Source organism: Ruditapes philippinarum, unplaced genomic scaffold (assembly GCF_026571515.1).
Source record: "Ruditapes philippinarum isolate M1 unplaced genomic scaffold, ASM2657151v2 ctg3275_1_1_1_1, whole genome shotgun sequence".
Lineage (NCBI taxonomy): Eukaryota > Metazoa > Mollusca > Bivalvia > Venerida > Veneridae > Ruditapes > Ruditapes philippinarum.
Window position 1 is genome coordinate 34,137 of NW_026861103.1, and position 24,933 is coordinate 59,069.

Consider the following 24,933-nt stretch of genomic DNA (forward strand, 5'->3'; position numbering starts at 1 on the left):
TAAATGTATCCAATTAGTTCAGAAATTCGGAGATGTGCATATACCTTCATAAATACCTGTTAAATGCAATCACAACTTCCTTGCAGAGGTGCGAAAATGATACCATAAATTTAATGGGGCGATCAACAGTTTGACACGCGCACATGTGTCGCTTACGTCATCCGGCCTCTTATGATATTTAGTAACCTTTAATTGTGTATCACAGTGCAGTTTGTACCCGAATCTTGTTTTAAGGTAACATTTTTGAAAACAACAAAGGGCCGTATTGCTATTATGATATGATAATTAAGGTAGTATTTAGACCCGGGTAAACTTTTGTTGACGCCGATTAGTCTATTTTATTACAAGAAGAAAAAGATGTTTCAACTGTTAAACATGTTTTAAACTTGATATTGCATTAATAAATATGTTCTAAAATATAATGTCGTTGATTTAATTTTAATTAATTTGTCTCCTTTGCAGTCCTATCTATAGTTACAAATTCTATGAATGTAAATAGAAAACGAAAGTAGCATGCAGACAGTGTTGATATTGTGTGATAAACTTTGAAGATCATTGGAAATCGTCCGAGTAACCGAGTACTCGATCGGAAAAATGACCGAGTACTCGAGTATTGATTTTGGTATTTGTTGCCATCCCTAATTATTATACATGTAAAGAAGAATCAATAAATTTTTTTCTCAACTGTCATTAAGAACAAAGTCAAAGTCAGTCAGTCTTGAGATATACACTTGAATAAAAACAAATTATGGCACTTAAACCCTTAGCATGAATTTCTTTGAATTTTGAAACTACAGTATTAGATTTTGATTTAATAAAACAGTCATTAATTTATATGTGTATTAATTACAGGGTCGATGTGACTTAGCGTGCAGTTTTTGTCCGATCAGGGTGTAAACTGTTTTTAACTCGCTGGTTAAAAAGTGACCAGTGTCGTATTATTTATGCGATGTTTACATCAGTGAATTATAGGGGGAGTATGACCAATGGAGCTGCATATAATGTCACACAAACATGTTAATTGCAGTCAATTATCGGCAGTAACTGTGTTAAGCCAAGAGACGTGTTCTATACATGTAGTAAGCAAAACAGTGCGGTGATTAAGTGAAAGATTATTTTGCATTACTTTTTTTTTTACCAGAAAATGAAAATCAACAAATTTAAGAACCCACGTTTTAATAAAACCACGAAATTTCATACCCAAGAATATAAATGATTTCACAGTATTACAATTATATATACATGTATATGTATTTGGTTGATAAATACCTTTGTTATAAGATAAAGGAATTTAAATGCAAGATGTTGCAATGGTTGAGGGGAGTTGACATTCCTTCCTATTGTTAACAGTTTGTTCATCAAGTCCTCTGAAATTATAAAGGTAACATTTATATTGTATATGAAACATTTATTCCTCTAGCATGTCAAAGAAACCTTTACCCCTTCAAATTAGTACAATATAATTTTTACCCTCTAAATCTAAGTAACTTTTACCCCTCTTTATCAAGTAACATTTACCATTCTAAATCTAAATTACAGGTCTATATGTTATCTAAGTAGTTTTACTCCTTTATATAATATATTTAGATAACCTTTCCATCTCTAAATCTAGATACCTTTTATCCCTCTTAACTTATCATAGTTATACCTTCTATATCAACATACTATAGCATATGTAACTTATATGTCCATATATCTGAACAGTTATAAAATAACAACTTTTTCTGGCATTCTTTGTAAAACTGAAAGAATCTCTATTATGCACAGTCAGTCAATTGCAACCTGCCTCTACCCACAAGAAAGAGCAGGGATATTTCCTGGTCTTTCCAACTTGAATATGTAGGTGCATTTAGCAGAAGTTTTACTATATGACTGCCTCCATTGAATAGTGCCACTACAGATATTTCCCTGGGTTGGGAGGCCATAGTTACAACTGGCTGATGAATTTCACATTTAGTTGTAATTACAGTGAAAATTAGAGGCATGTAATAAATGATGTAAACTTACCAAGATGTGGGTCAATAAGATGAGGTTGCTCTTGATACATGTCTATTATAACTGAAATAAATAAAATAAATATTTATATTTTTAAATCACAGCCATTAATTTAAGTTCCAAAATTTGGAAGTCAGAGACTGCAAAATGTCTGACACTTGAAGTCACATTATATAGGTAAAAATGGGAAAGGATTATATTTTGGAATTCACAAGCCAAAATAAGGGGTAAACGACTCCCAAATTTCCATTAATGAGTCCTTTGGGTATTTCCGTGTTGATCTATATAAATTTTCATAATTTTCATTAAATAAGTTTTCCAGACTTTTCTGAGGCCTGTGAAGCAGGGTATCAAAATTACCTAAATTGTCCACACTACAATACCATGTGTACGGAGAGATATGTCCATGATGCTGATTTAATTCAATAAAAACTTTGGTGTTTTAATATTTTATTTTTAACATAATATAAAATACTTCAGCAGCAATTGCTGAAGTTTTGGATATTCTCTTATTCACTCTGCAAATATAAATTATAACTAGTATAAAGAAAATATTACCGTTTACAAAAATTGAAATACATTTAATTACTTAATCATAGAACAAACATGCAGTTATTGTTGATATAAAAGAAAGAAACAAGAGCACTGCTAGGCAGAGCATTATATGCCCGAAAGTATTTTTTTTTTTAGTAAGGATGAAGTATTTATAAGACATGGGAATTAGCTGTTCATCCTATAAAATTTTACAGCTGTAGGTTGATTAATACTTAAGTTATTAATAATGACCTTAACCTTTGACATTGTGACCCAAAAATCAATAGGGGTCTTCTACCCAATATGGATAATCATCCTAAGAAGTTTGAATATTGTGAGCCAAATGGAACTTTAATTATGCTCCGGAAACTGTTTTCAATTTTAAGGTAATAGTGACCTTGACCTTTGACCTTGTGATCCAAAAATCAATAGGGGTCTTCTATCCAATATGCACAATCATACTATGAAGTTGGAATATTGTGGGCCAAATGGAACTTAAGTTATGCTCTAGAAACTGTTTTCAGTATTAAGGTAAAAGTGACCTTGACCTTTTACCTTGTGACCCCAAAATCAAAAGGGGTCTTCTACCCAATATGGACAATCATCCTATGAAGTTTGAATATAGTGGGCCAAATGGAACTTACATTATGCTCTGAAAACCGTTTTTGGTTTTAAGATAATTGTGACCTTGATCTTTGACCTATTGACCCCAAAATCAATAGGGGTCTTTTGCCTAATATGGACAATCATCCTATGAAGTTTGAATATTGTGGGCCAAATGGAACTTAAGTTATGCTTCGGAAACTGTTTTCAGTATTAAGGTAATAGTGACCTTGACCTTTGACCTTGTGACCCCAAAATCAATATGGGTCTCCTACCTAATATGGACAATTATCCTATGAAGTTTGAATATTGTGGGTCAAATGGAACTTAAGTTATGCTCCGAAAACTGTTTTCAATTTTAACCCATTACTTCATGAGCATTTTGTGAAAAATTGCTGTTTTCATTGAAAAGTCTCCCGTTACAAGTTCAAATTGCTATGAAACTACAAAAACTGCTTCAATACTAATCAAACTTGGCACAAGTGTTTACTGGACCATTACCTTTGCAACAACATGCTCAGGCTTAAATTTTCTGTTACCATGGCAACGAGGGGACATCTCAAAATTGCCAAAAATCATTATTTTGCTTTGATTTTTTCAAAATTGATATCAAAGTGCTGCAACTTCTAAATGGATTGAGATAGAGTCAAATGCTTTTCAGCATTGGTTACACATTACCTAATGATTGATCTGGGGTCATTTTTAGCCTCTCACAGGTCCAAAATTTTCTTGGCGATGAGGGGGACTTCGCCCCCTTCAAACCCCCCAAACAGAAGGGGCGTTTAAAGGCGTATATATTGGGTAATTGGTTAAGGTAATAGTGACCTTGACCTTTGAACTTGTGACCCAAAAATCAAAAGTGAAGTTTGAATATTGTGGGCCAAATGGAACAAATGGAAGTTATGCTCCGGAAACTGTTTTCAGTATCAAGGTAATAGTGACCTTGACCTTTGACCGTGGGCCCCAAAATCAATAGGGGTCTTCTACCCAATATGGATAATCATCCTATGAAGTTTGAACATTGTGGGTCAAATGAAACTTAATTTATGCTCCGGAAACCGTTTTCAATTTTAAGGTAATAGTGACCTTGACCTTTGACCTTTGAATCCTATGAAGTTTGAACATTGTGGGCCAAATGGAACTTAAGTTATGCTCCGGAAACAAAATTGCTACCAGACAGACAGACAGACGGACTCCAGGGGGCATAACATAATATGCCCTTTCGGGCATATACAAACTAATGTCTCAACCAATGAACAAATAAAACAAGAGGGCCATGATGGCCCTGAAGTCGCTCACCTGTATATAGCCCTCCCCCCCCACCCATAAGAAGATGTTTCATGCTAAACATCTAAGCTCTAGCTCATTGGGCTTTTTAAAAGAAGATTTTTTCAAGTTTTGACAATACACATATAGTTAAAAGCAATGACACCCCTGGGGCGGGGCCAGTTTTGACCCCAGGGCTTTTATTTGAACAAACTTTGTAGACACTTACTAGAAGATGTTTCATGCTTAACATCTAAAATCTAGCTATTTGGGTTTTTTCAAAGAAGATTTTAAGTTTTTGCTATACACATATAAGGAACATCAATGACCCCCGGGGCGGGGCCAATTTTGACCTCAGGGCTTTTATTTGAACAAACTTTGTAGACACTCACTAGAAGATGTTTCATGCTTAATATCTAAACTCTAGCTATTTGGGTTTTTTCAAAGAAGATTTTTTAAGGTTTTGCTATACACATATTAGGAAAATCAATGACCCCCAGGGCGGGGCCAATTTTGACCTCAGGGCTTTTATTTGAACAAACTTGGTAGACACCTATTAGAACATGTTTGATGCTAAATATCTTAGCTCTAGCTCTTCGAGTTCTTTAAAAGAAGATTTTTTAAGTTTTTACTATATGCATATAGGGAAAATCAATGACCCCCTGGGGCGGGGCCAATTTTGACCCCAGGGCTTTTATTTGAACAAACTTGGTAGACACTCACTAGAAGATGTTTCATGCCAAAAATCTAAGCTCTAGCTCTTTCGGTTTTTTAAAAGAAATTATTTAAAGTTTTTTCTTTTGGTTGCCATGGCAACCAGAGTTCTGCATGGAATTAAATTCTATGAACAATTTTTAAAGGTGACCACCAAAGGAACATTCCTGTGAAGTGTGGATGAAATTGGCCTAGTGGTTTATGAGGAGATGTCATTTAAAGTAAAAGTTTATGGACGCCGGACAGGCGCCGGATGAAAAGCGATCACAAAAGCTCACCCTGTCACTTTGTGACAGGTGAGCTAAAAATAAATCAGGCATTTTCAGGGTGCTGGTAAATGTGATTTTTTTTTAATTTAAAGGAAAAACAAGCAATAAAATTTATGAATGATAAAACTATAAATTCAGTATAAATAGGCAAACAGGACATTTCGGCCCCAAACCAAATCAGCCCCTGTACAAAAATCGGCCCCTAGACGTTTCGGCCCTTTTTCCGCAAGATGTTTTGGCCCGTTTTTATTACATTTTAAAAATATTTACAATCGTTAAAAAATTATAGTGTATTGATTGATGGCACACCTACAATATTTATTTCATATTTAGATGTTGTTTTTTTCAAGGTGTAACAAATTTATTATTTTTAGCTTATAAGCGTTAGTTATATAAAAGAAAACTTCAAAAGTTTTTTAACTTATGTTTTGTTATAATTTCTTGATAATATTTTAAATTATTATTGTAACTTTCTAATTGAAAATCTGTCACTTTTATTGTAAAACAAGAGGGCCATGATGGCCCTGAGGTCGCTCACCTGTATAAAGGCCCCCAACCCCCAACGTTGCAGGGCCAATTTAACCCAAGGGCTTTTATTTGCACAAACTTGGTAGACACCAATAAGAAGATGTTTCATGCTAAACATCTAAGCTCTAGCTCATTGGGCTTTTTAAAAGAAGATTTTTTAAGTTTTTACTATACATATATAGTTAAAAACAATGACACCCCTGGGGCCGGGCCAGTTTTGACCCCAGGGCTTTCATTTAAACAAACTTTGTAGACACTTACTAGAAGATGTTTCATGCTTAATATCTAAACTCTAGCTATTTGGGTTTTTTCAAAGAAGATTTTAAGTTTTTGCTATACACATATAAAGAAAATCAATGACCCCCGGGGCGGGGCCAATTTTGACCTCAGGGCTTTTATTTGAACAAACTTTGTAGACACTCACTAGAAGATGTTTCATGCTTAATATCTAAACTCTAGCTATTTGGGTTTTTTAAAAGAAGATTTTTTAAGGTTTGCTATACACATATTAGGAAAATCAATGACCCCCTGGGGCGGGGCCAATTTTGACCTCAGGGCTTTTATTTGAACAAACTCGGTAGACACCTATTAGAACATGTTTGATGCTAAATATCTTAGCTCTAGCTCTTCGAGTTCTTTAAAAGAAGATTTTTTAAGTTTTTACTATATGCATATAGGGAAAATCAATGACCCCCTGGGGCGGGGCCAATTTTGACCCCAGGGCTTTTATTTGAACAAACTTGGTAGACACTCACTAGAAGATGTTTCATGTCAAAAATCTAAGCTCTAGCTCTTTCGGTTTTTTAAAAGAAATTATTTAAAGTTTTTTCTTTTGGTTGCCATGGCAACCAGAGTTCTGCATGGAATTAAATTCTATGAACAATTTTTAAAGGTGACCACCAAAGGAACATTCCTGTGAAGTGTGGATGAAATTGGCCTAGTGGTTTATGAGGAGATGTCATTTAAAGTAAAAGTTTATGGACGCCGGACAGACGCCGGACGAAAAGCGATCACAAAAGCTCACCCTGTCACTTTGTGACAGGTGAGCTAAAAATAAATCAGGCATTTTCAGGGTGCTGGTAAATGTGATTTTTTTTTAAATTTAAAGGAAAAACAAGCAATAAAATTTATGAATGATAAAACTATAAATTCAGTATAAATAGGCAAACAGGACATTTCTGCCCAAAACCAAATCGGCCCCTGTACAAAAACGGCCCCTAGACGTTTCGGCCCTTTTCCGCAAGATGTTTTGGCCCGTTTTTATTACATTTTAAAAATATTTACAATCGTTAAAAAATTATAGTGTATTGATTGATGGCACACATACAATATTTATTTCATATTTAGATGTTGTTTTTTTCAAGGTGTAACAAATTTATTATTTTTAGCTTATAAGCGTTAGTTATATAAAAGAAAACTTCAAAAGTTTTTTAACTTATGATTTGTTATAATTTCTTGATAATATTTTAAATTATTATTGTAACTTTCTAATTGAAAATCTGTCACTTTTATTGTAAAACAAGAGGGCCATAATGGCCCTGAGGTCGCTCACCTGTATAAAGGCCCCCCAACCCCCAACGTTGCAGGGCCAATTTAACCCAAGGGCTTTTATTTGCACAAACTTGGTAGACACCAATAAGAAGATGTTTCATGCTAAACATCTAAGCTCTAGCTCATTGGGCTTTTTAAAAGAAGATTTTTTAAGTTTTTACTATACATATATAGTTAAAAACAATGACACCCCTGGGGCCGGGCCAGTTTTGACCCCAGGGCTTTTATTTAAACAAACTTTGTAGACACTTACTAGAAGATGTTTCATGCTTAATATCTAAACTCTAGCTATTTGGGTTTTTTCAAAGAAGATTTTAAGTTTTTGCTATACACATATAAAGAAAATCAATGACCCTCGGGGCGGGGCCAATTTTGACCTCAGGGCTTTTATTTGAACAAACTTTGTAGACACTAACTAGAAGATGTTTCATGCTTAATATCTAAACTCTAGCTATTTGGGTTTTTTCAAAGAAGATTTTAAGTTTTTGCTATACACATATAAAGAAAATCAATGACCCCCGGGGCGGGCCAATTTTGACCCCAGGGCTTTTATTTGAACAAACTTGGTAGACACTTATTAGAAAATGTTTCATGCTAAATATCTTAGCTCTAACTCTTTGGGTTCTTTAAAAGAAGATTTTCTAAGTTTTTACTATATGCATATAGGGAAAATCAATGACCCCCTGGGGGCGGGGCCAATTTTGACCCCAGGGCTTTTATTTGAACAAACTCGGTAGACACCCATTAGAACATGTTTGATGCTAAATATCTTAGCTCTAGCTCTTTGGGTTCTTTAAAAGAAGATTTTTTAAGTTTTTACTATATGCATATAGGGAAAATCAATGACCCCCCGGGGCGGGGCCAATTTTGACCCCAGGGCTTTTATTTGAACAAACTTGGTAGACACTCACTAGAAGATGTTTCATGCCAAATATCTAAGCTCTAGCTCTTATGGTTTTTTAAAAGAAGATATTTAAAGTTTTTTCTTTCGGTTGCCATGGCAACCAGAGTTCTGCATGGAATTAAATTCTTTGAACAATTTTTAAAGGTGACCACCAAAGGAACATTCCTGTGAAGTTTGAATGAAATTGGCTTAGTGGTTTATGAGGAGATGTCATTTAAAGTAAAAGTTTACGGACGGACGACGGACGGACGGACGCCAGACGAAAAGCGATCACAAAAGCTCACCCTGTCACTTTGTGACAGGTGAGCTAAAAATGTAATTTATAAAAAAATGTCTGTTCACAATGTATTGTTTGTTTTAATTCATGAAAGTACAAGTATAATTTTTAAATTGTTATATGTTGTTTTGTATCAATTCTGAAACTCGTCACTTACTATTAATTTAATAGTTGTTGATAATAAATGTTTGTTTCGTGTATTATTCTTGCTTTTAAATTGTTAAAATTAAAAAAAAAACATGCTTGTTGATGATAAGCACATAAAAATCTGTTTTTAAAGAGTTCATGTACTATGTTTTGTTTAATAAAGTTAATGTTCTGTTCTATTTGTTTTGATTACTACTATTTAAGTCTCATTCAATTACAGAATCATAATTTAATTATGGAAGTGGCTAGCTGTACGGGCCCTTACGGCTAGCCAAAAGTTCTAGCCGTACCCGAGTCATGTACAACTAGCCAGGAGTCACTGTATTGTCTAGCCGTACGGCACTTTTCATAATTATATGGAAGTTGTACATGCATATGTTATTTTGGGCCTCATGATTATGATTTGTTGTTTTATTTGTATGAAAGGTGATTTTTTGTTAATAAAGCACATGGATCGAATAAATAATGATCGGAGTGGAATAAATAACAAGAGCTGTCAGAAGGACAGCGCGCTCGACTTTTTTAGTGCTTGCCTATAAAACAAAACTTTGACAGTTAAGGGCACACAAGACTTTAACTAGGAATTTCTAAGTACAAATCAAGAAACATTTTCACAGAGTTATCTTCTCTTGCTTACAGATAGGTCTCATGATGGCACATAAGAACTCCAACTTCCAAAGTAATATCTCAAATGGTTAGGTAAAAAAGTGGACAAGAATGAAAATTTTAACTGAGTTTCTAAGTCAAAAAGGGCCATAATTCAAATAAAATCCTTAACAGAATTACCTTCTCCTGCCCATGTTTGGGACCATGATGGTAAACAAGTATTCCAACTTTCAATTTAATATCTCAACCAGTTCAGTCAAAAAGTTGACTGGTACAAAAAACTTAACCAAGATTCTAAGTCGATAAAAGGCCTTAATTTTTAAAACAAATCCCTGACAGAGTTACCTTCTCTTGCGTACAGATGGGGTTAATGATGTGAAATAGCATTAAAAGTTTCAAAGCAATATCTCAAAGGGTTAAGGCAATAAGTGGATTTTACCCATATTCAATGTATTTTCTAAGTCAAAAAGGGGCATAATTCTGTCAAAAACCTTGACAGAGTTATGTCCTCTTGTCTGTTGATGAAGGTCGTGATGGTAAACAAGTATGGTCAGTTTCAAAGCAATACCTCCAATGGTTTTGAAATAAAGTGAGGTGGTACAAAAAACTTAACCAAGCTCAATACACTTTCTAAGTCAAAAAAGGGCCATAATTCTGTCAAAAACCTTGACAGAGTTATGTACTCTTGTCTGTAGATGGAGGTTATGATGGTGAACAAGTATGGTAAGTTTCAAAGCCATACTTGTAATACTTCTGAAATAAAGTGGGGTGGTACGAAAAACTTAACCAAGGTGTGACGCCAACGCTAACGCCGACGCCGACGCCGGGGCGAGTAGGATAGCTCCCCTTTTCATAGAAAAGTCGAGCTAAAAAGAACATTGGAGAAAAAAAAACGGTGAAAAGCAAAAATAGTTGTATAATTTTCAAATACAGAAAATAAATATCGAACATAAAAGCACAATCAATTAATAAGCCTTAATTAAAGTCTACCCAGGAACTGACAATAGAATTTTAAAATGCCTTTCACGGAACATGCAAACTTTCCTTAATGATGAACAAACTTCTATACCGTCGGTAATTGACGCAATTACCAGAGCCCAACAACAATAGTTTTTCATTTTTAAGGTGTCGAAAATTAAACTTAATGAAAAAAAACAACAAAAATCGGATTATCATCAAAATTTTGTAAACTATTTCAATTGATGTTATTTAACTGCGACCAAACGCAATTTTTTCTCAACGTCTTGAGATGATAAAGATCGATATTCATACTTTTTTTACTGTAGCCAACAAGGAGATAATCATTAAAAAGTAAACATACGAAGACAATTGCTGTTTCTTGGTTAAAATCGTCGCTTAAAGTCATAAAATAACATATGCATTTTCGACTTCCATCTAATTTTGAAAATGCCGTACGACTACTGGTCGGGGACCATCAACCTGACACTTTTTGAACATTTTTCTATACAGATTTCATAGTTTTTAACCTAGAGATAAAAAATTGGATACAGTTCAGCTAGGTTCTTCTCCTAACTAACAACCTAGTTTGTTTATTTATGATTGCATTGACACTTATATCTGAGCCTCACAAGGAGTGTATCAAAATTACCTAAATTGTCTACACTACAAGTACAATACCATGTGTCCGGACAGATATGTACATTACTTGTTTTAAATCAGATAAAAACTTGGGTGTTTTGATTTTTGATTTTTAACACAATATACAATATTTCAGCAACAAATGCTGAAGTTTTAGATATTCTATTGTTTACCTTGCAAATGATTATAGCTGGTATATGAGGTCAGGCATTGCTTTCTGGACCCCCAAATTTTAACATCAACATTCTTGAAATAGACATTAAAAATTACCATTTAAGGAGGTTGAAATAAATTTATTTACTTAATTTTAGAAGAAACATGCATTTATTGATGATGAAAAAGTGACTGACAACCACTAAACAAAGAAAATACTGAATTGAGCATTTTCGGGGCCGTCCGGGTTTGGTGGTTGTCCGGTTTTGGTGGTCCCCAACCAGTAGCCAATACAGTGTGTCCTTGCTAGTTGAACGTGACTCACATACGGCTAGAACTTTTGGCTAGCCGTACGGCTAGCCACTTCCTTTAATTATTCATAATTTGATAATTCTGTCTCTCATTCATTTTATTCATTCATTTATTGAAAAACACCCAAAGGTAAGACTTTTTCTTAACTAAATATGTGGCCGATTTGGTAAAGAGCCGAAACGTCTTGGGTAATTTTGGGCCGATACGGCTTGGGTCGAAATGACTCGAAATCATAAATAGTGATGACTAACAGTAACACTATGAAAAACGCAGAATTTAAAAAATAACCTACCTGTAAACCGTTCGACAGCTGTTTCCACAGCAATTTGATCATTGTAAATATTAGGAAGGCTGCTTATCAATCCTTTCACCTCATCAAATTCTTTAAATTCTTCGCAACAAAACCCTACGGGCTCTTCCTTTTCCACATTTTCCGAAGCGTCAGCTGCCATTTTCATTTCTAAGGTACGTTCGATCATTATCTGAGGAATATGTTCTAAATATTTAACCAAGCTTTTGAACACCACTAAATATTTATAATCAAAGCACAGAAGGCGCTGAATTTGTTTGGGTCTTAGAATGTCAGAAAGGTGAAGGTTGTGAGATTATAAACTAATTTGTTTTTGTATAGTGCCACCAGTGCTTTCTAGCGTTTTAATTGTAGTTAATTTACTTTAAGACTAATTGCAACACTGATATTCAATTCAATGTTTATTTGACTTAAACAATTTGAGTTGCCTTCCTGGATTTGAACTCCAGACCCCTCGGCCACGGTGAAGTTATATGTAAAAAACATATTATTCTTAATTAGGGTTTGTAGCCCTTATTATTTCGACGCTAATTGTTGTTTAACACAGATGTTAATAATCATGGAGTTTATTATAAGCATGTATATCTATAAAGGATAAAACAATATTAGAAATCTTCGACCATTCAGGAATTATTTTGCTTGAAAATTAATGTGCCTGTCATTTGACCATCTTTACGCAGTGATCTCCCCTGAATTTTTTCGGCGTTAGTGTACATATAAAGGGAAGTAACCGCTTCAAAAAAGCGGCTCACTTTCGGCATTTGCAATTCACAGCATCAGACTCTGAAATTTCGCTACCATTATTTGTTTGGTCTGACGACCCAAACAAATAAAAACTATTACAATAATTAAGCTATGAAAAAATGCCATATTGTTTCCAATTTCACGTGTCGTCTGCTAGAGAGATGTCATATCTGTAAAAAAATGGAATAGTACATGTACATGTCGGAGGGAAAATACAATGTCGCCGTTCGTAATAAAAAACACATAAATTGTATCTAAAATGAGTTATGTAATACTTTTATTGTCTGTATACAACATATTAAAATTAGTTAGTATTAAATACTATATTTCATCTGTGTTTAAAAATAGTCTAGCTCCGTAAATGAATTATATTTTAGAAATTTAAAAAAAAAAACCTAGAATGAATCTCGCTGTTACAGTAAGCAGACATTATTCCAAAAGGATCCGCCAATGATTCTTTCATATCCCGTTGTTTGCTTGTCGTCTGCAATTATTTTGATCGTCTGTTACTGCTGGCATATAGGTTGTCGCGTGCTCGTCTTTAAGGCTTCGTTTTGAGAACCGTGAAAATTCACCAACTGGATTAGGCGATCTGCTTGATGGTTTCTCGTTTTAAGTGAGCAAATGTTTTTGCTTAAGTTTTAAGTATCCAAAAAAGATACGTCTGTCTATGCTGAGAGCGTAAACTTGATCGCGTACTTGTTATACAAAGGTTTAATGTGGAATAATGCCAAATGAATCTTTTCATGTCAACAGACAGTATACCGGAAGTAAACGGTATCCATAACAATTGTCGTCTGCTGATTTTTTTTGTATTTCTCCATGATGGATTTGTGCAGTTTGAAAACTTTTCTGCAGGTAAGTTAACATTATTGTTTGAACATTTGACAGGCACGCAAATATAAAATTAATAGATTAAGTCTATCCAGTGCATGAAAAGGTGTATTCCTTTAAATGGCAGAGACAAGGTTGGCGTTCGTGAATGCACGTGCATAGTGGCTCTTGAATATCTTACATGCAGGTGTCTCTCTTTTATGATCATTGACATGTCTTTTGTTACTATACGTCACAACTCGGGCTTAAATTTGACACATTCAAATGGTTTCGGATCTGGACATGTCAATGCATTGCTTGCAGTTGAAATATGGCGAAAATTGTCGTTTGTTTTTTTGGCGTAGAATATCATCATGTGCTAAAGATATTGTTTGACTATATTCTTGCAGGTGACTTCTGCTGGAAACATGTAAGCCATATCCAATAATGGCATGTTTCCGGCTTTTACATTTAATAGTTGCTGGCCTAACACCAAAACTGTAAAACCCCTCGCGTTGCACACCATCTCACCTTTGTAAACTTTCGGTTTTTTTACATGTCTACACTGTTGCAAAACTCGTAATATGAACGGGTTCGTTTCACCGCATGCTTTCTAGCTTTTTAATTAACTTAACAAGTTATCTACCTTACCATGTTTCCTTCATCTTACGGATTTCTTTACAATTAATTTCCCTTTCCTCTTCGGCCCGACGCTCCAGCTTTCTGTTTTTCTAGAACGCTGGCATACTAGTAGGTTACAATGCCGTGATACGAAGCATCAACTTCCGTTCCTTGATCAGCATCAACATCTGATTTATTAACATCTTTGTGATGACCGTCTCGAACGTCATCACTGTGTTTGAAATGACAAAAGATTTCACTGTTGTCCTGACAATCTTTGACTGGTATAGCAATTCTGAGATTAGAAGAAAATTGATTTTCATTTTTAGAAAATTACTTTGCAGAAAGATATTACTTGATTCGTTGAAATTTATTAAGATACATAAACGGAGTAAAACATTAATTTGAAAATCGATTTCGGTAAGCCTGTTGCATTAAATAGAGCTTCATGTCCACTATAATACTCTCAAACATCTTTGTTTCTTTTTTTTAAACAAACATTTCGTATATACCTTTTCTACAATTTAAAGACATCATTTCCGTCTTCGTTTTTAAATAGCTGAAATCTGAATCAAATATTTTTTATTCTATCACTCCACGTGAGTTTATCACTATAGACAAAGAAGGAAAAAAAACCGGTGTTAAACTGCCAATAAACACTGGTTAAGGACTACTTGTATATGTGGCTTTTATGTTTTAACCCTCGATTATATAGTTTACAAAGCCTTTTAAAGCAACAATAAAAAGCATTTTTATTTATATTTTCAGTTCTTATAATGTTTTCTTTTCATACAATACCGAAACAATATCTCACATACACTAACGCCACATATTTGATCTATATCAGTTAATAAATATTTGACAAAACGGCGCCAATCCGTAAGCAGTGTAATGTAAACAACTCATTCATAAACAAGTGAATTTATTTCATACATACAAGAATGATAAATGGGGCATTGATGTAAACACTTTTCTATTATTTATTTTGTTTAATAATTTCTATATTTTTGCAACTGTAGGGTGCGAAAATCGAACAGCGTTATACGAAAATCGGCACCGGAAGTTTTTTCCGCTTGAAAAAATAACATTAGTGATCTTCCTTATTTTATCGTGATAGAATCGAAATAACATCGGCCTGAGATGTATATATCGGCTATTTAACACCTGTTTTGTCGTTTTGATGCGAAAAAATTAACCACTCAGACCTACGGCCTTCGATCGTGGTCAATTCCTACGCATCAAAACTCCAAACCGGTGTTAAATAGCCGATATACACCTCTCAGGCCGATGTTATTTCTTAAATATTCCACTGTTAATATAGCGTATTGAAAACCACAGAGCTAACGTCTTTTTTACGCTAACTTGACGCTATTCTCAAAATATGTGCAAGGGCGACAATTTTGTAAATGTTTCTTGTGTGTTGCACATGAGTATCGAGAACGTAATTTTAATTAAGTCATACAAAAAGTTTAACTCATTAATGCAGCATAAACTAATTTGTAAGAGGGTGCATTGTAATGTGTAGGAGAAGGCACGGTTAAACAGAACTTAAGTATCTGAAATTTAACTTGAAAGTAAAAGAACTTAATGAATGTATATTACTATTTGTTTACATGTTTAGGTTAGACCGAAATGCCGTAGCCGTCCTAGTCCGAGGTCCTTATCCGAAAACAGACGGAAAGGGCCGAAAAGTTGTTATTTTAACAAAAGAACACTTGGTTCAATAATGAAAAGGTCAGAGTTGACCGAAGTACGGCGAAAAACCCCGGACAATTTTTCCCGCTTCACACATTATAGGTCACGTGATCATTTGAGCACAGAAAAGACCAGTTTGCGAGGGAACGTCGCACGGCGAAGATGGAAAATTGATTTTGCAGGTGTGTTAATATTGCGTCATTTGATTTTTTCAGGTATGTACAGTACTGGAAGAAGACGTAGAAGAAGAAAAAGAAGAAGCCTGTATGAGGGAGAGTTGCACGGCGAAGATGGAAGAAATGGCATGCAGGTGTGTTGATATTTTGATTGTACTTTATTGTGTCATTTGATTTTTTCATTAGCCTATCGTATTGAATGCCTTTGTTATATGACTATTTATTTTTATTTTGATGATTTGTATACATAATTGCTCCTGATAATTGAGACACCTGGTCGTTTTATTACCCCACCCCACATGACTTGCTAGTTATCGTGTTGATGAAATATGGTTGATGTTTAATTTGACGATCTCGATCGGCCAGTCTGACCAGCCGCGTGACATAACATACTTTGCGCGACATAACATACTTCGGCGTTTTTTGTTTAATTTTTATATTGTTTATTGACAATTTCTCCCGCCGCGTTCTGATTATTAATACATGTATTTTGTGCTTGTCAAACAGGTTTATTTATAAATATATAAAAGGATGTATGTTTAAAAAAATGTGTATACAAAATTTGTATGAAAATTGGTATAAAAATTGGATATAAAAATGGTTTTGGTCGCTGGTGATATATGTTAAATGCATAATGGGTATTAAATGCATAATGGGTATTAAATGCAAAAAAAGGAGTGGAAAAATCGCAAACAATAGTTTAACTGTACAAATGTAAAATAATGAGTTTCAAAAAATGTGTATAAGACTGATCAAAAATGGTATAAAGAATGGGTGTATAAAAATGGGTATAAAAATTATGTATAAAAATGGGTATAAAAGATGGGTATAAAAATTGTTTCTAGTCGACAGTTTCTAGTACGAGTGGAAAAAAGTGGTAATTCTATCGGAGAAATCCTATTAAACTTAATTGTCAAAGGTTTTTTATAGATATGCAAAAAAATTGTTTAAAAAATGTTTATGAATAATTTGTATGAAATGGGCATCATAAAAGGTATCATAAAAGGGTATTAAAATGTATCTGGTCTCTCAGCCTCAGGTTGACTGCTTCAAAAAGCAGGAGAAATCCTGTTAAATATGTCAAAGAATGTTTTTTAAATATTTAAAATAGCGAGTTTCAAAAAAAAAAATGTGTATAAAACTTGTGTGTAAAAATGTGTATAAAAAATGGGTATCATAAAAAGGTATAAGAAAATCTGGTCTCTCAGCCACAGTATAATTGGCTGGGGGTCTGTACTCTCAATGATGGGTATCATAAAAAGGTATAAAAAAATCTGGTCTCTCAGCCACAGTATAATTGGCTGGGGTCCGTACTCTGAACGTAAAAACATGTACATGTATAAAAAATGGGTATCATAAAAAGGTATAAACAAATCTGGTCTCTCAGCCACAGTATAATTGGCTGGGGTCCGTACTCTGAACGTAAAAACATGTACATGTATAAAAAATGGGTATCATAAAAAGGTATAAAAAATCTGGTCTCTCAGCCACAGTATAATTGGCTGGGGGTCCGTACTCTGAACGTAAAAACATGTACATGTATAAAAAATGGGTATCATAAAAAGGTATAAAAAAATCTGGTCTCTCAGCCACAGTATAATTGGCTGGGGTCCGTACTCTGAACGTAAAAACATGTATAAAAAATGGGTATCATAAAAAGGTATAAAAAAATCTGGTCTCTCAGCCACAGTATAATTGGCTGGGGTCCGTACTCTGAACATAAAAACATGTGCATGTATATAAAATGGGTATCGTAAAAAGGTATGAACAAATCTGGTCTCTCAGCCACAGTTTAATTGGCTGGGGTCCGTACTCTCATAAAAAGGTATAAAAATCTGGTCTCTTAGCCACAGGTTGGCTGGGGTCCACTTAACGCTCAACATAAAAACATGTTAAAAAAAAACATGTATGAAAATGGGAAAAAAAGTATAAAAACATGGGTTCTAGTCGGCTAATATTTCTAGTAGGTGTCCAGAAAGTGGTAATAGGAGAAATATGTAAAATAATGTGTTTTAAAAAAAATGAGTATTGTAATGTGTTTAAAAATTATTACTGTTTTTTATTTTTTTTTCCAGTGCTGAGGGATATGGAGTTTCATAGTATGGAAGTGGCCTTGATCATGACTGTAATTGGTAAATATCTTTTGGTAAGCAAACAGACACAAATATTTTCATTTTGTGTCTGAAGTGGTGATGCGGATTTCCTAGATTTTTGCTTTCATATCCTAGCTTACTTTACATCATAAATTGTTTTGTCATTTACTTATAAATTGTATTTATTTTCTCCCTCCGATACAAATATTTTCGTTTTGTTCCCACCTGGCATAAATATTTTCGTTTCGTGCCTGACTAGGCAATGCGGAATTTTCATGGATTTTTCGTTTCTTTATGGATTTGTAAAAAAACAACTTGTGTATCAAAATAATTTGTAGAATAATTTGTATAAAAAGGGTATTATAAAAGGGTATTAAATTGTATCTGGTTTCTGGTTGGCTGTTTCTCAAACCAGAGACTTTCAGCTCAACTTGTCAAATGTGTTTTTTATAGATTTGTAAAAAAAGTGTGTATTAAAATAATTTGTAGTAATAATTTATATGAAAAGTGTTTCATATAAAGAGTATAATTGTATCTGGTTTCTGGTTGGCTGCTTCAAAAAGGGTAAACAGGAAAAATCCTGTTAAACATGTCAAAGGTTTTTTTATAAATAGTAAAAAAAAAAATCAGTTTACAGAAAACTGTATAAAAAAATTTGTATGAAAGTTCTTGTGTGAATAAAGAATATGTATAAAAGTTGTTTCTGGTCGGCTGTATGGAGTTTGCTCCATAATATTCCCCATGAAATCAAAAGATGATATGAATTGTGTGGTATAAAAATATCGAAAAGTTATAATTTAAAAAAGGGTATTAGTTTAAAAGTGTGCATCTTTGATGTTGGTATAACACCTACTAATTTTGGGTTCTGAGCTCATCGTGCAACTTTATGCGATTTCTTCTTTATAGTTAGAAATTTTAAACACAAAGATGTTCAAAGGGTTAACACATAATATTATGTTAACATTGGTATGATATGCTATGAATGGTAATTATAAAGTGCAATACCCGGTATGTGGCAGTAATAAAAAATGGTATAAAGAATTTTATAAATATACCGGTATGTAAAAAGAATGTGCTTGAAAAATGTGTATCAAAAAAGGTATAAAAATTAATATAAAATGTTTCTGGTCAGCTCTTAAAGAGCTATATGTACGTTGTGTAAAAGTGATGTTCTGGGTATAGAATGTTAAAACTTTAAATTCAATCAATGTGACAGTTTTAAAAAATGGTATAAATTGTCATGTTGTTGTGTTAATGAAAAATAATAATAGAAGCTATATGTTATAAAAGAAACAATAAAAAGAAAACATATCAAAAACATAAAGCTATATTATTATAAAGATAATAATTACCTAAAAGTAATAATAATTATAATAATAAACAAATTATTTAATAAAATAATAACATAAAAGTAATAATAAAAAAATTAAATTATAAAAGTAATAATGATTTTTTTTTATAAAAGTAATAATAATAAAAACAATAAAAATAATAATAATAATAATAATAAATCACATACCAACCACATCACAAGATTCGTTAACTGAATGGTGGGAGAAGTGTAGCGCGCTTTAAAAATAATAATACAAAAATAATAATCAAACGTCCATTCAGTCATGCGTTTATAACGGTTCGACATATACTATGACTACACTTCTTCCAATGCTGCCTAGTTTTAATAACTAGCATGTCCCAAGCCATGATAAAAGCAGAGGGGAAGAAATGAAGTTAATAGATTTTATAGTGATATCAACAAAAATTGTCTTATCACTGTTCACAATTCAGTCTGTATAATTATTTTGAAATTTTCCCTAAAATAAGATTGAAAGATAGGCAAGTCCATTTAATATACAGCTCGATTTCATTAGTTCTTTCATTAACCTGTTTTTCATTTTTTGCTCAGTTATGCCCCTTTTTTCAACAGAAGCTATTACCGTAAATATATTCACTTTAACCTTACGCATCCAATTGGCATGCATTTCTAATGGGAAAATAACCTTGACATAATTTTTCTTAATTATCTCCCTTTTAGTTTAAGACATTTTCCTTATTTTCATAAAAAAGCATCATACATATTCACTACAAACTTGAAGAACTTGTTTACTATCAAGGGCATGTAGGTGTGTCCGTGGCTGAGTGGTTAAGGTTGTTGACTTTAAACCACTTGTCTCTGAACACTGTTCGAATCCTGGCAGGAAATCTAAATCTTTTCATGTCAGGTATCTACCAGTAAAGCTGGAAAGTCACCATATGACCTGAACTGTGTCGGTGTGACTTAAAACCAGTAAAAAACAAACAATCAAGGGCATGTAATTCTGCCAAGCACTTGCAGAATTATGCCCCCTTTTTACTTTGCATTTATCATACTACTCAGCACTGAGTAAAATAAGAGTGTGCTGTTCATTGACAGATCTTGTAATTTTGATAATTTGTCTCATTTATGCCATTTGTACTGTTTTTTATTCTCCAATTAGTGAATTTACATTTTTTGTATCTAACATTTGTTAACCAATTATTCTATATATACATTGTACTTGTAGGAGATGGGATGGTTCAATGGAAAATGTTGCAGTGTGTGTGGATGTCACAGCATGAACAAGTGAGAAAATTTCTATAATTTACATAAATATATTTATAAGTAACAGGTCTGTAACAGGTAACTGATTTTTCTGTCGCCTTGAAAAATTGGACATATAGCGGTTACTTTTGTCGGCGGAATCCCGTTAGGCTTGTCTGGTAAGCATATCTTACTCATTATATGTTGGATTGACTCCAAACTTGGTATGCATGCTTCTTTCAATGACTCAAAGTGCAGTGCACAAGAATCATTACTCTGCACTTCCTATTTTTAGAGTTATTGCCCTTTGTCCAGGCCATTTCTCCTAAATATGAAAGCTATGGACTTTGTTGAATGATAGATCTCAAGAAAAAGTGCAGCACACTTAAACTGGTACTTTGTATTTCATGATATATTTTTGAGTTATTGCCTCATGTAAATTTTCATAATTAAAATGTCCGGGCCAATTCTCCTACTCTTTAAAAGCTATTGACTTGAAACTTCATAGGATGATGTATCTCATTGAGAAGTGCAGTGCACAAGAACTTGTACGCTGCACTTAATGATTTTAGAGTTGTTGCCCTTTGTTAATTTCGGCGTCCCCTTAGGCTTGTCTGGAGCATAACTCACTGACTATCGGTCAGATTGACACCAAACTTGGTATGCATGCTTCATTCAATGAGCTTAACACTTCTTATTTGTTGAGATATTGCCCTTTGTAAATTTTCATATATGTATTTCAATGTTGCAAAACAGTTATATATCAATTTTATTTCACAATTTCAAAACTTGTAATGCTTACATGATACACAACTCGTAATGCTTTGTGGAAGGAAAATGATGAAACATCACTTTAAGTGTGCTCTTTAGCTCGACTATTCGATAAGAATAAGTAGAGCTATTGTAGTCACCCGAGCGTCTGTGTAACAACTTATGTTAAAGTTTTTGTAATACCTCAAATATTTTCAAAGTCCATTGACATATGGCTTTGAAACTTTGCACACTTGTTCACCATCATGACCTCAACCTGTAGACAGGAGGAGGTAACTGTATCAAGCATTTTTACAGAATTATGCCCCTTTTTCGACTTAAATTTACGTTGAAGTTTTTGTTATACCTCAAATATTTTCAAAGTCCATTGACATATGGCTTTGAAACTTTGCACACTTGTTCACCATTATAACCCCAACCTGTAGACAGGAGGAGATAACTGTATCAAGCATTTTGACAGAATTATGCCCCTTTTTCAACTTAGAATTTACATTTAGATTTGCATACCACCACAGATATTTTCATATTCTATTGAAACAAGTTGAAATTTTATACTCTTATTTGAGAGCATAAAAGGACTCTCTTCAAGGCCTATAACTGTAACATGGATTTCAAGAAAAATTTTGTTCTTTTGTTATTAACTATAATATTAAATAAAATTTTACATTTATATCGAGGCTCTTTTACTATCAAGCATTAAGAATAGTCGTGCGTTGCTGTCCTACCGACAGCTATTGTTTTAAAAACAATTCTTAAACATGCAGTTGAAATGGTTCTTGTAGTTGAAATGATTCTGAGAAATTCTTTTTACAAAAAAAAATAAGAATTTTCAGGATAAAATAGTTTTTTATTTAGAATAGACCCAAGATATTTGGCACTTACCTATATTTGGCTGCTTAAAAACTATGGATGCAAAAAAAGTAGGAAGAATGTTAATCTTTTAAATGTATTACAAGCCATGGCTAGTAAGTTTTAAGCTCTTGTAGTTTAATTGTCAAAATGCCTCTTTAGTGTATCACATAAGAGGAGTTCTGAGTTCAAATCTCAGCGGGAGCACTTATATTAATATGCTAATTCATGGTTTGTAAAATTAAAACAGGGCTGTGAATGGTATGTCTATATCAAAGTCATTTTTTATTTGACATTTATTAAAGTCAAGGTTTTGTAAATTTAATAAGATATTTGACAGATTTTTAAAAACTGTATCACCTTAAAATAGTGAAACTACATTTTCTAGTGTGTCTCAAATCATTTTTGTATACATTGCTTGCATTTTGTATACATTGCTTGCATTTTGTATACATTGCTTGCATTTTGTATACAGAGTTATAGCTACATTTTTGACATTCGCTATTATAGGAACATCACTTCCGGAACATCACCCACCTCCTGAAAAAAAATGTGATAAAGTTGATAGAAAGTTGTAAAACTGTATAAAAATATGTCCAAACATCCAAATATAATTAGTTAACCTGATTTACATTTGGGCAATAAATTTTCTAATTTTCAAAATATTTTTAAAAATGAGCATGGAGTTCTGTAACAAAAATTTAGCTGTGCATACCACAGGTTAGTCTTGTGAATAAAGGTCAAATTATCATTAAATAATCTCCCTTTGATCAACAAGAACAAAATTACTATCCAGCATTCATTTACTATATATACACCTGGGAATTAGTTAAGCACACTCGGCATTTTGCCTCAATTTGGACAAGATGACAATTGAAATTTTAAATTTTATTTGGGCGATGGTAAGAACCTGTGACCTGTAGTCAACCTGCACCATCTAGAACAAGCTCTGCACAAAGAATGGCAAAATTTACCTCAATATGGCATTAGCTAAACGCCTTTCTGGTAGTATGAGGAGAAGGATTGAGAACATGGCGGTTACACAAGTTATTAAAAATTTGGCTACATAATGTCATTTTAAGTTATATAATCAACAAAATTTACCAAAAATATCCACCAGTAAATGTTTTGTTAACGCTTTAACATCATGCTCATAAACACTTACATTTTTGATAAAAAGAACCAACACATTTGCTTATGCTTCAATAATTTGGTTAAGAATAAACTTACTGGTTTATGATTACTAAATTGGTATCATTAGTTATCAAATTACTGTTTCCTACCTCAATCAAGTCATCATCTCATGACAGTGCTTTCAATCACATTTAAAATTTCCGGGTAGCGCTATATTTATTATAACTTATTTCCAGGTGTATATAATATACAAGAATACACATAAGTTTTCCTTTCAATTTGAATGCCTTAGATTTATGAACCTGAGTCAACAATATCAATAAACCTTTGAAACTTTCTTTAAACTGATGTAAATCAGTGAACATAAAGTGTTAAGAAATAAATACATTAATTTATTTTCACAAAAAAAACCCAGAAAAATACAAACATGATGAACATTTTCCTGATTTTGCCCTCAAATTCTGAATAGTGTTGTAATATTTCCCATTATACATGTAAATGTATCAATTAAGAAATACTGATTTTATGAGAGAATAATTATAGTCTGCATATATGCTGCCCATCACTTCCAATTTTATTCTTATTAACCGATTGATATTGATATGTCACAGCCTGACAGGGGCTCAAACACCTAGCTAACCCTTGGAACACTGTTCTTCAGAAGGAGGCCGGTATTTTACCCCTATCAATTAGGAGAAAGTCACAAACTCTTATTATTAAACCAGGATTCGAGCCTTAAATGCAGACAATATTAACCCGATGTTCGGGAATACAAGGGAAAATACAACATTGTTTTACATTTTATAACCTTTAATTTCATTTGTAATAGAAGTGCCATTTAAGCTCTTAAATTTTTGTTTATTTAGATATAATTTTGGTAAAGATCCCAGTAGTACCTATAGTATTAAAAGTCATGACAGGTCTTTAAAGTAACATGCATTTCCTATTCCCTTCTGACATTAAACTGAAGATATCATCAAAACCCTATTTATTGCAATGTTTCACCATCATATATCTATCTATCACTTAAAACAGGCCCCGTGTTCACTAAGAAAAGATCAGGATCAGGATCAAGTGATCCTGATTTTATTTTCATTGTTTTATAGTACTAAAATTAATTGTGTTTTGCTAAATTTAAATGATAGATATTCAAAATGTAAAAAATTGCCGATTTGCAAAGAAACCAAACTATTTTGGGATAAAATCAGCAAATAACAAAACAAATACAAAAATTTTCAGATCAAAATAAGGATCAATTTTAGGATCAGGATCAAAATTTGGATCAACTGTAAAATGCCCGTATGTTGCAAAAATAACAATAAATTTATTTTAAAATTTCATGATCTTGCTTTTGCAAGTCCAGTTCTATCAACTTGATATTAGATATTTAATTTATGAGGATAAACAATGAAGAATATTAGAGTTTTAAAATTTGATCCTGATCTTGATCCTGATCCTTAAATCTTTGTTTACTTTAGTCCTTCTTTTTTTTACTTTTTGACACCTGTTTATTTCATATAATTTGTAAGTTGTATCTCTAGTAAAGTCCATACCAGATTAGTTTTTTTGCATTAAATATCACCTAATAACCTAAACTATAGAAGAGCCAAATTAATCTATAGATATTCCCTATAAATTAAATCATTAAGGATCATATTTTTAGTTAAATAACCAAATTCAATAAGATTCTCCTAAAAATAGAAAATATTTAG

The 24,933-nt window shown here is 33.0% G+C and overlaps 1 protein-coding gene across 1 annotated transcript in view; it reads right to left on the minus strand.

Moving 5' to 3' along the window:
• Positions 1–11,964, minus strand: part of LOC132714534 (tubulin-specific chaperone D-like) — a 44,142-nt gene extending 32,178 nt beyond the window's left edge. Inside the window, 3 exon segments of the mRNA XM_060697428.1 lie at positions 1,270–1,367; positions 2,008–2,058; positions 11,751–11,964. Coding sequence (XP_060553411.1) covers positions 1,270–1,367; positions 2,008–2,058; positions 11,751–11,937 — 336 coding nt within the window. The 5' untranslated portion in view covers positions 11,938–11,964.
• Positions 11,965–24,933: the final 12,969 nt, after the last annotated feature.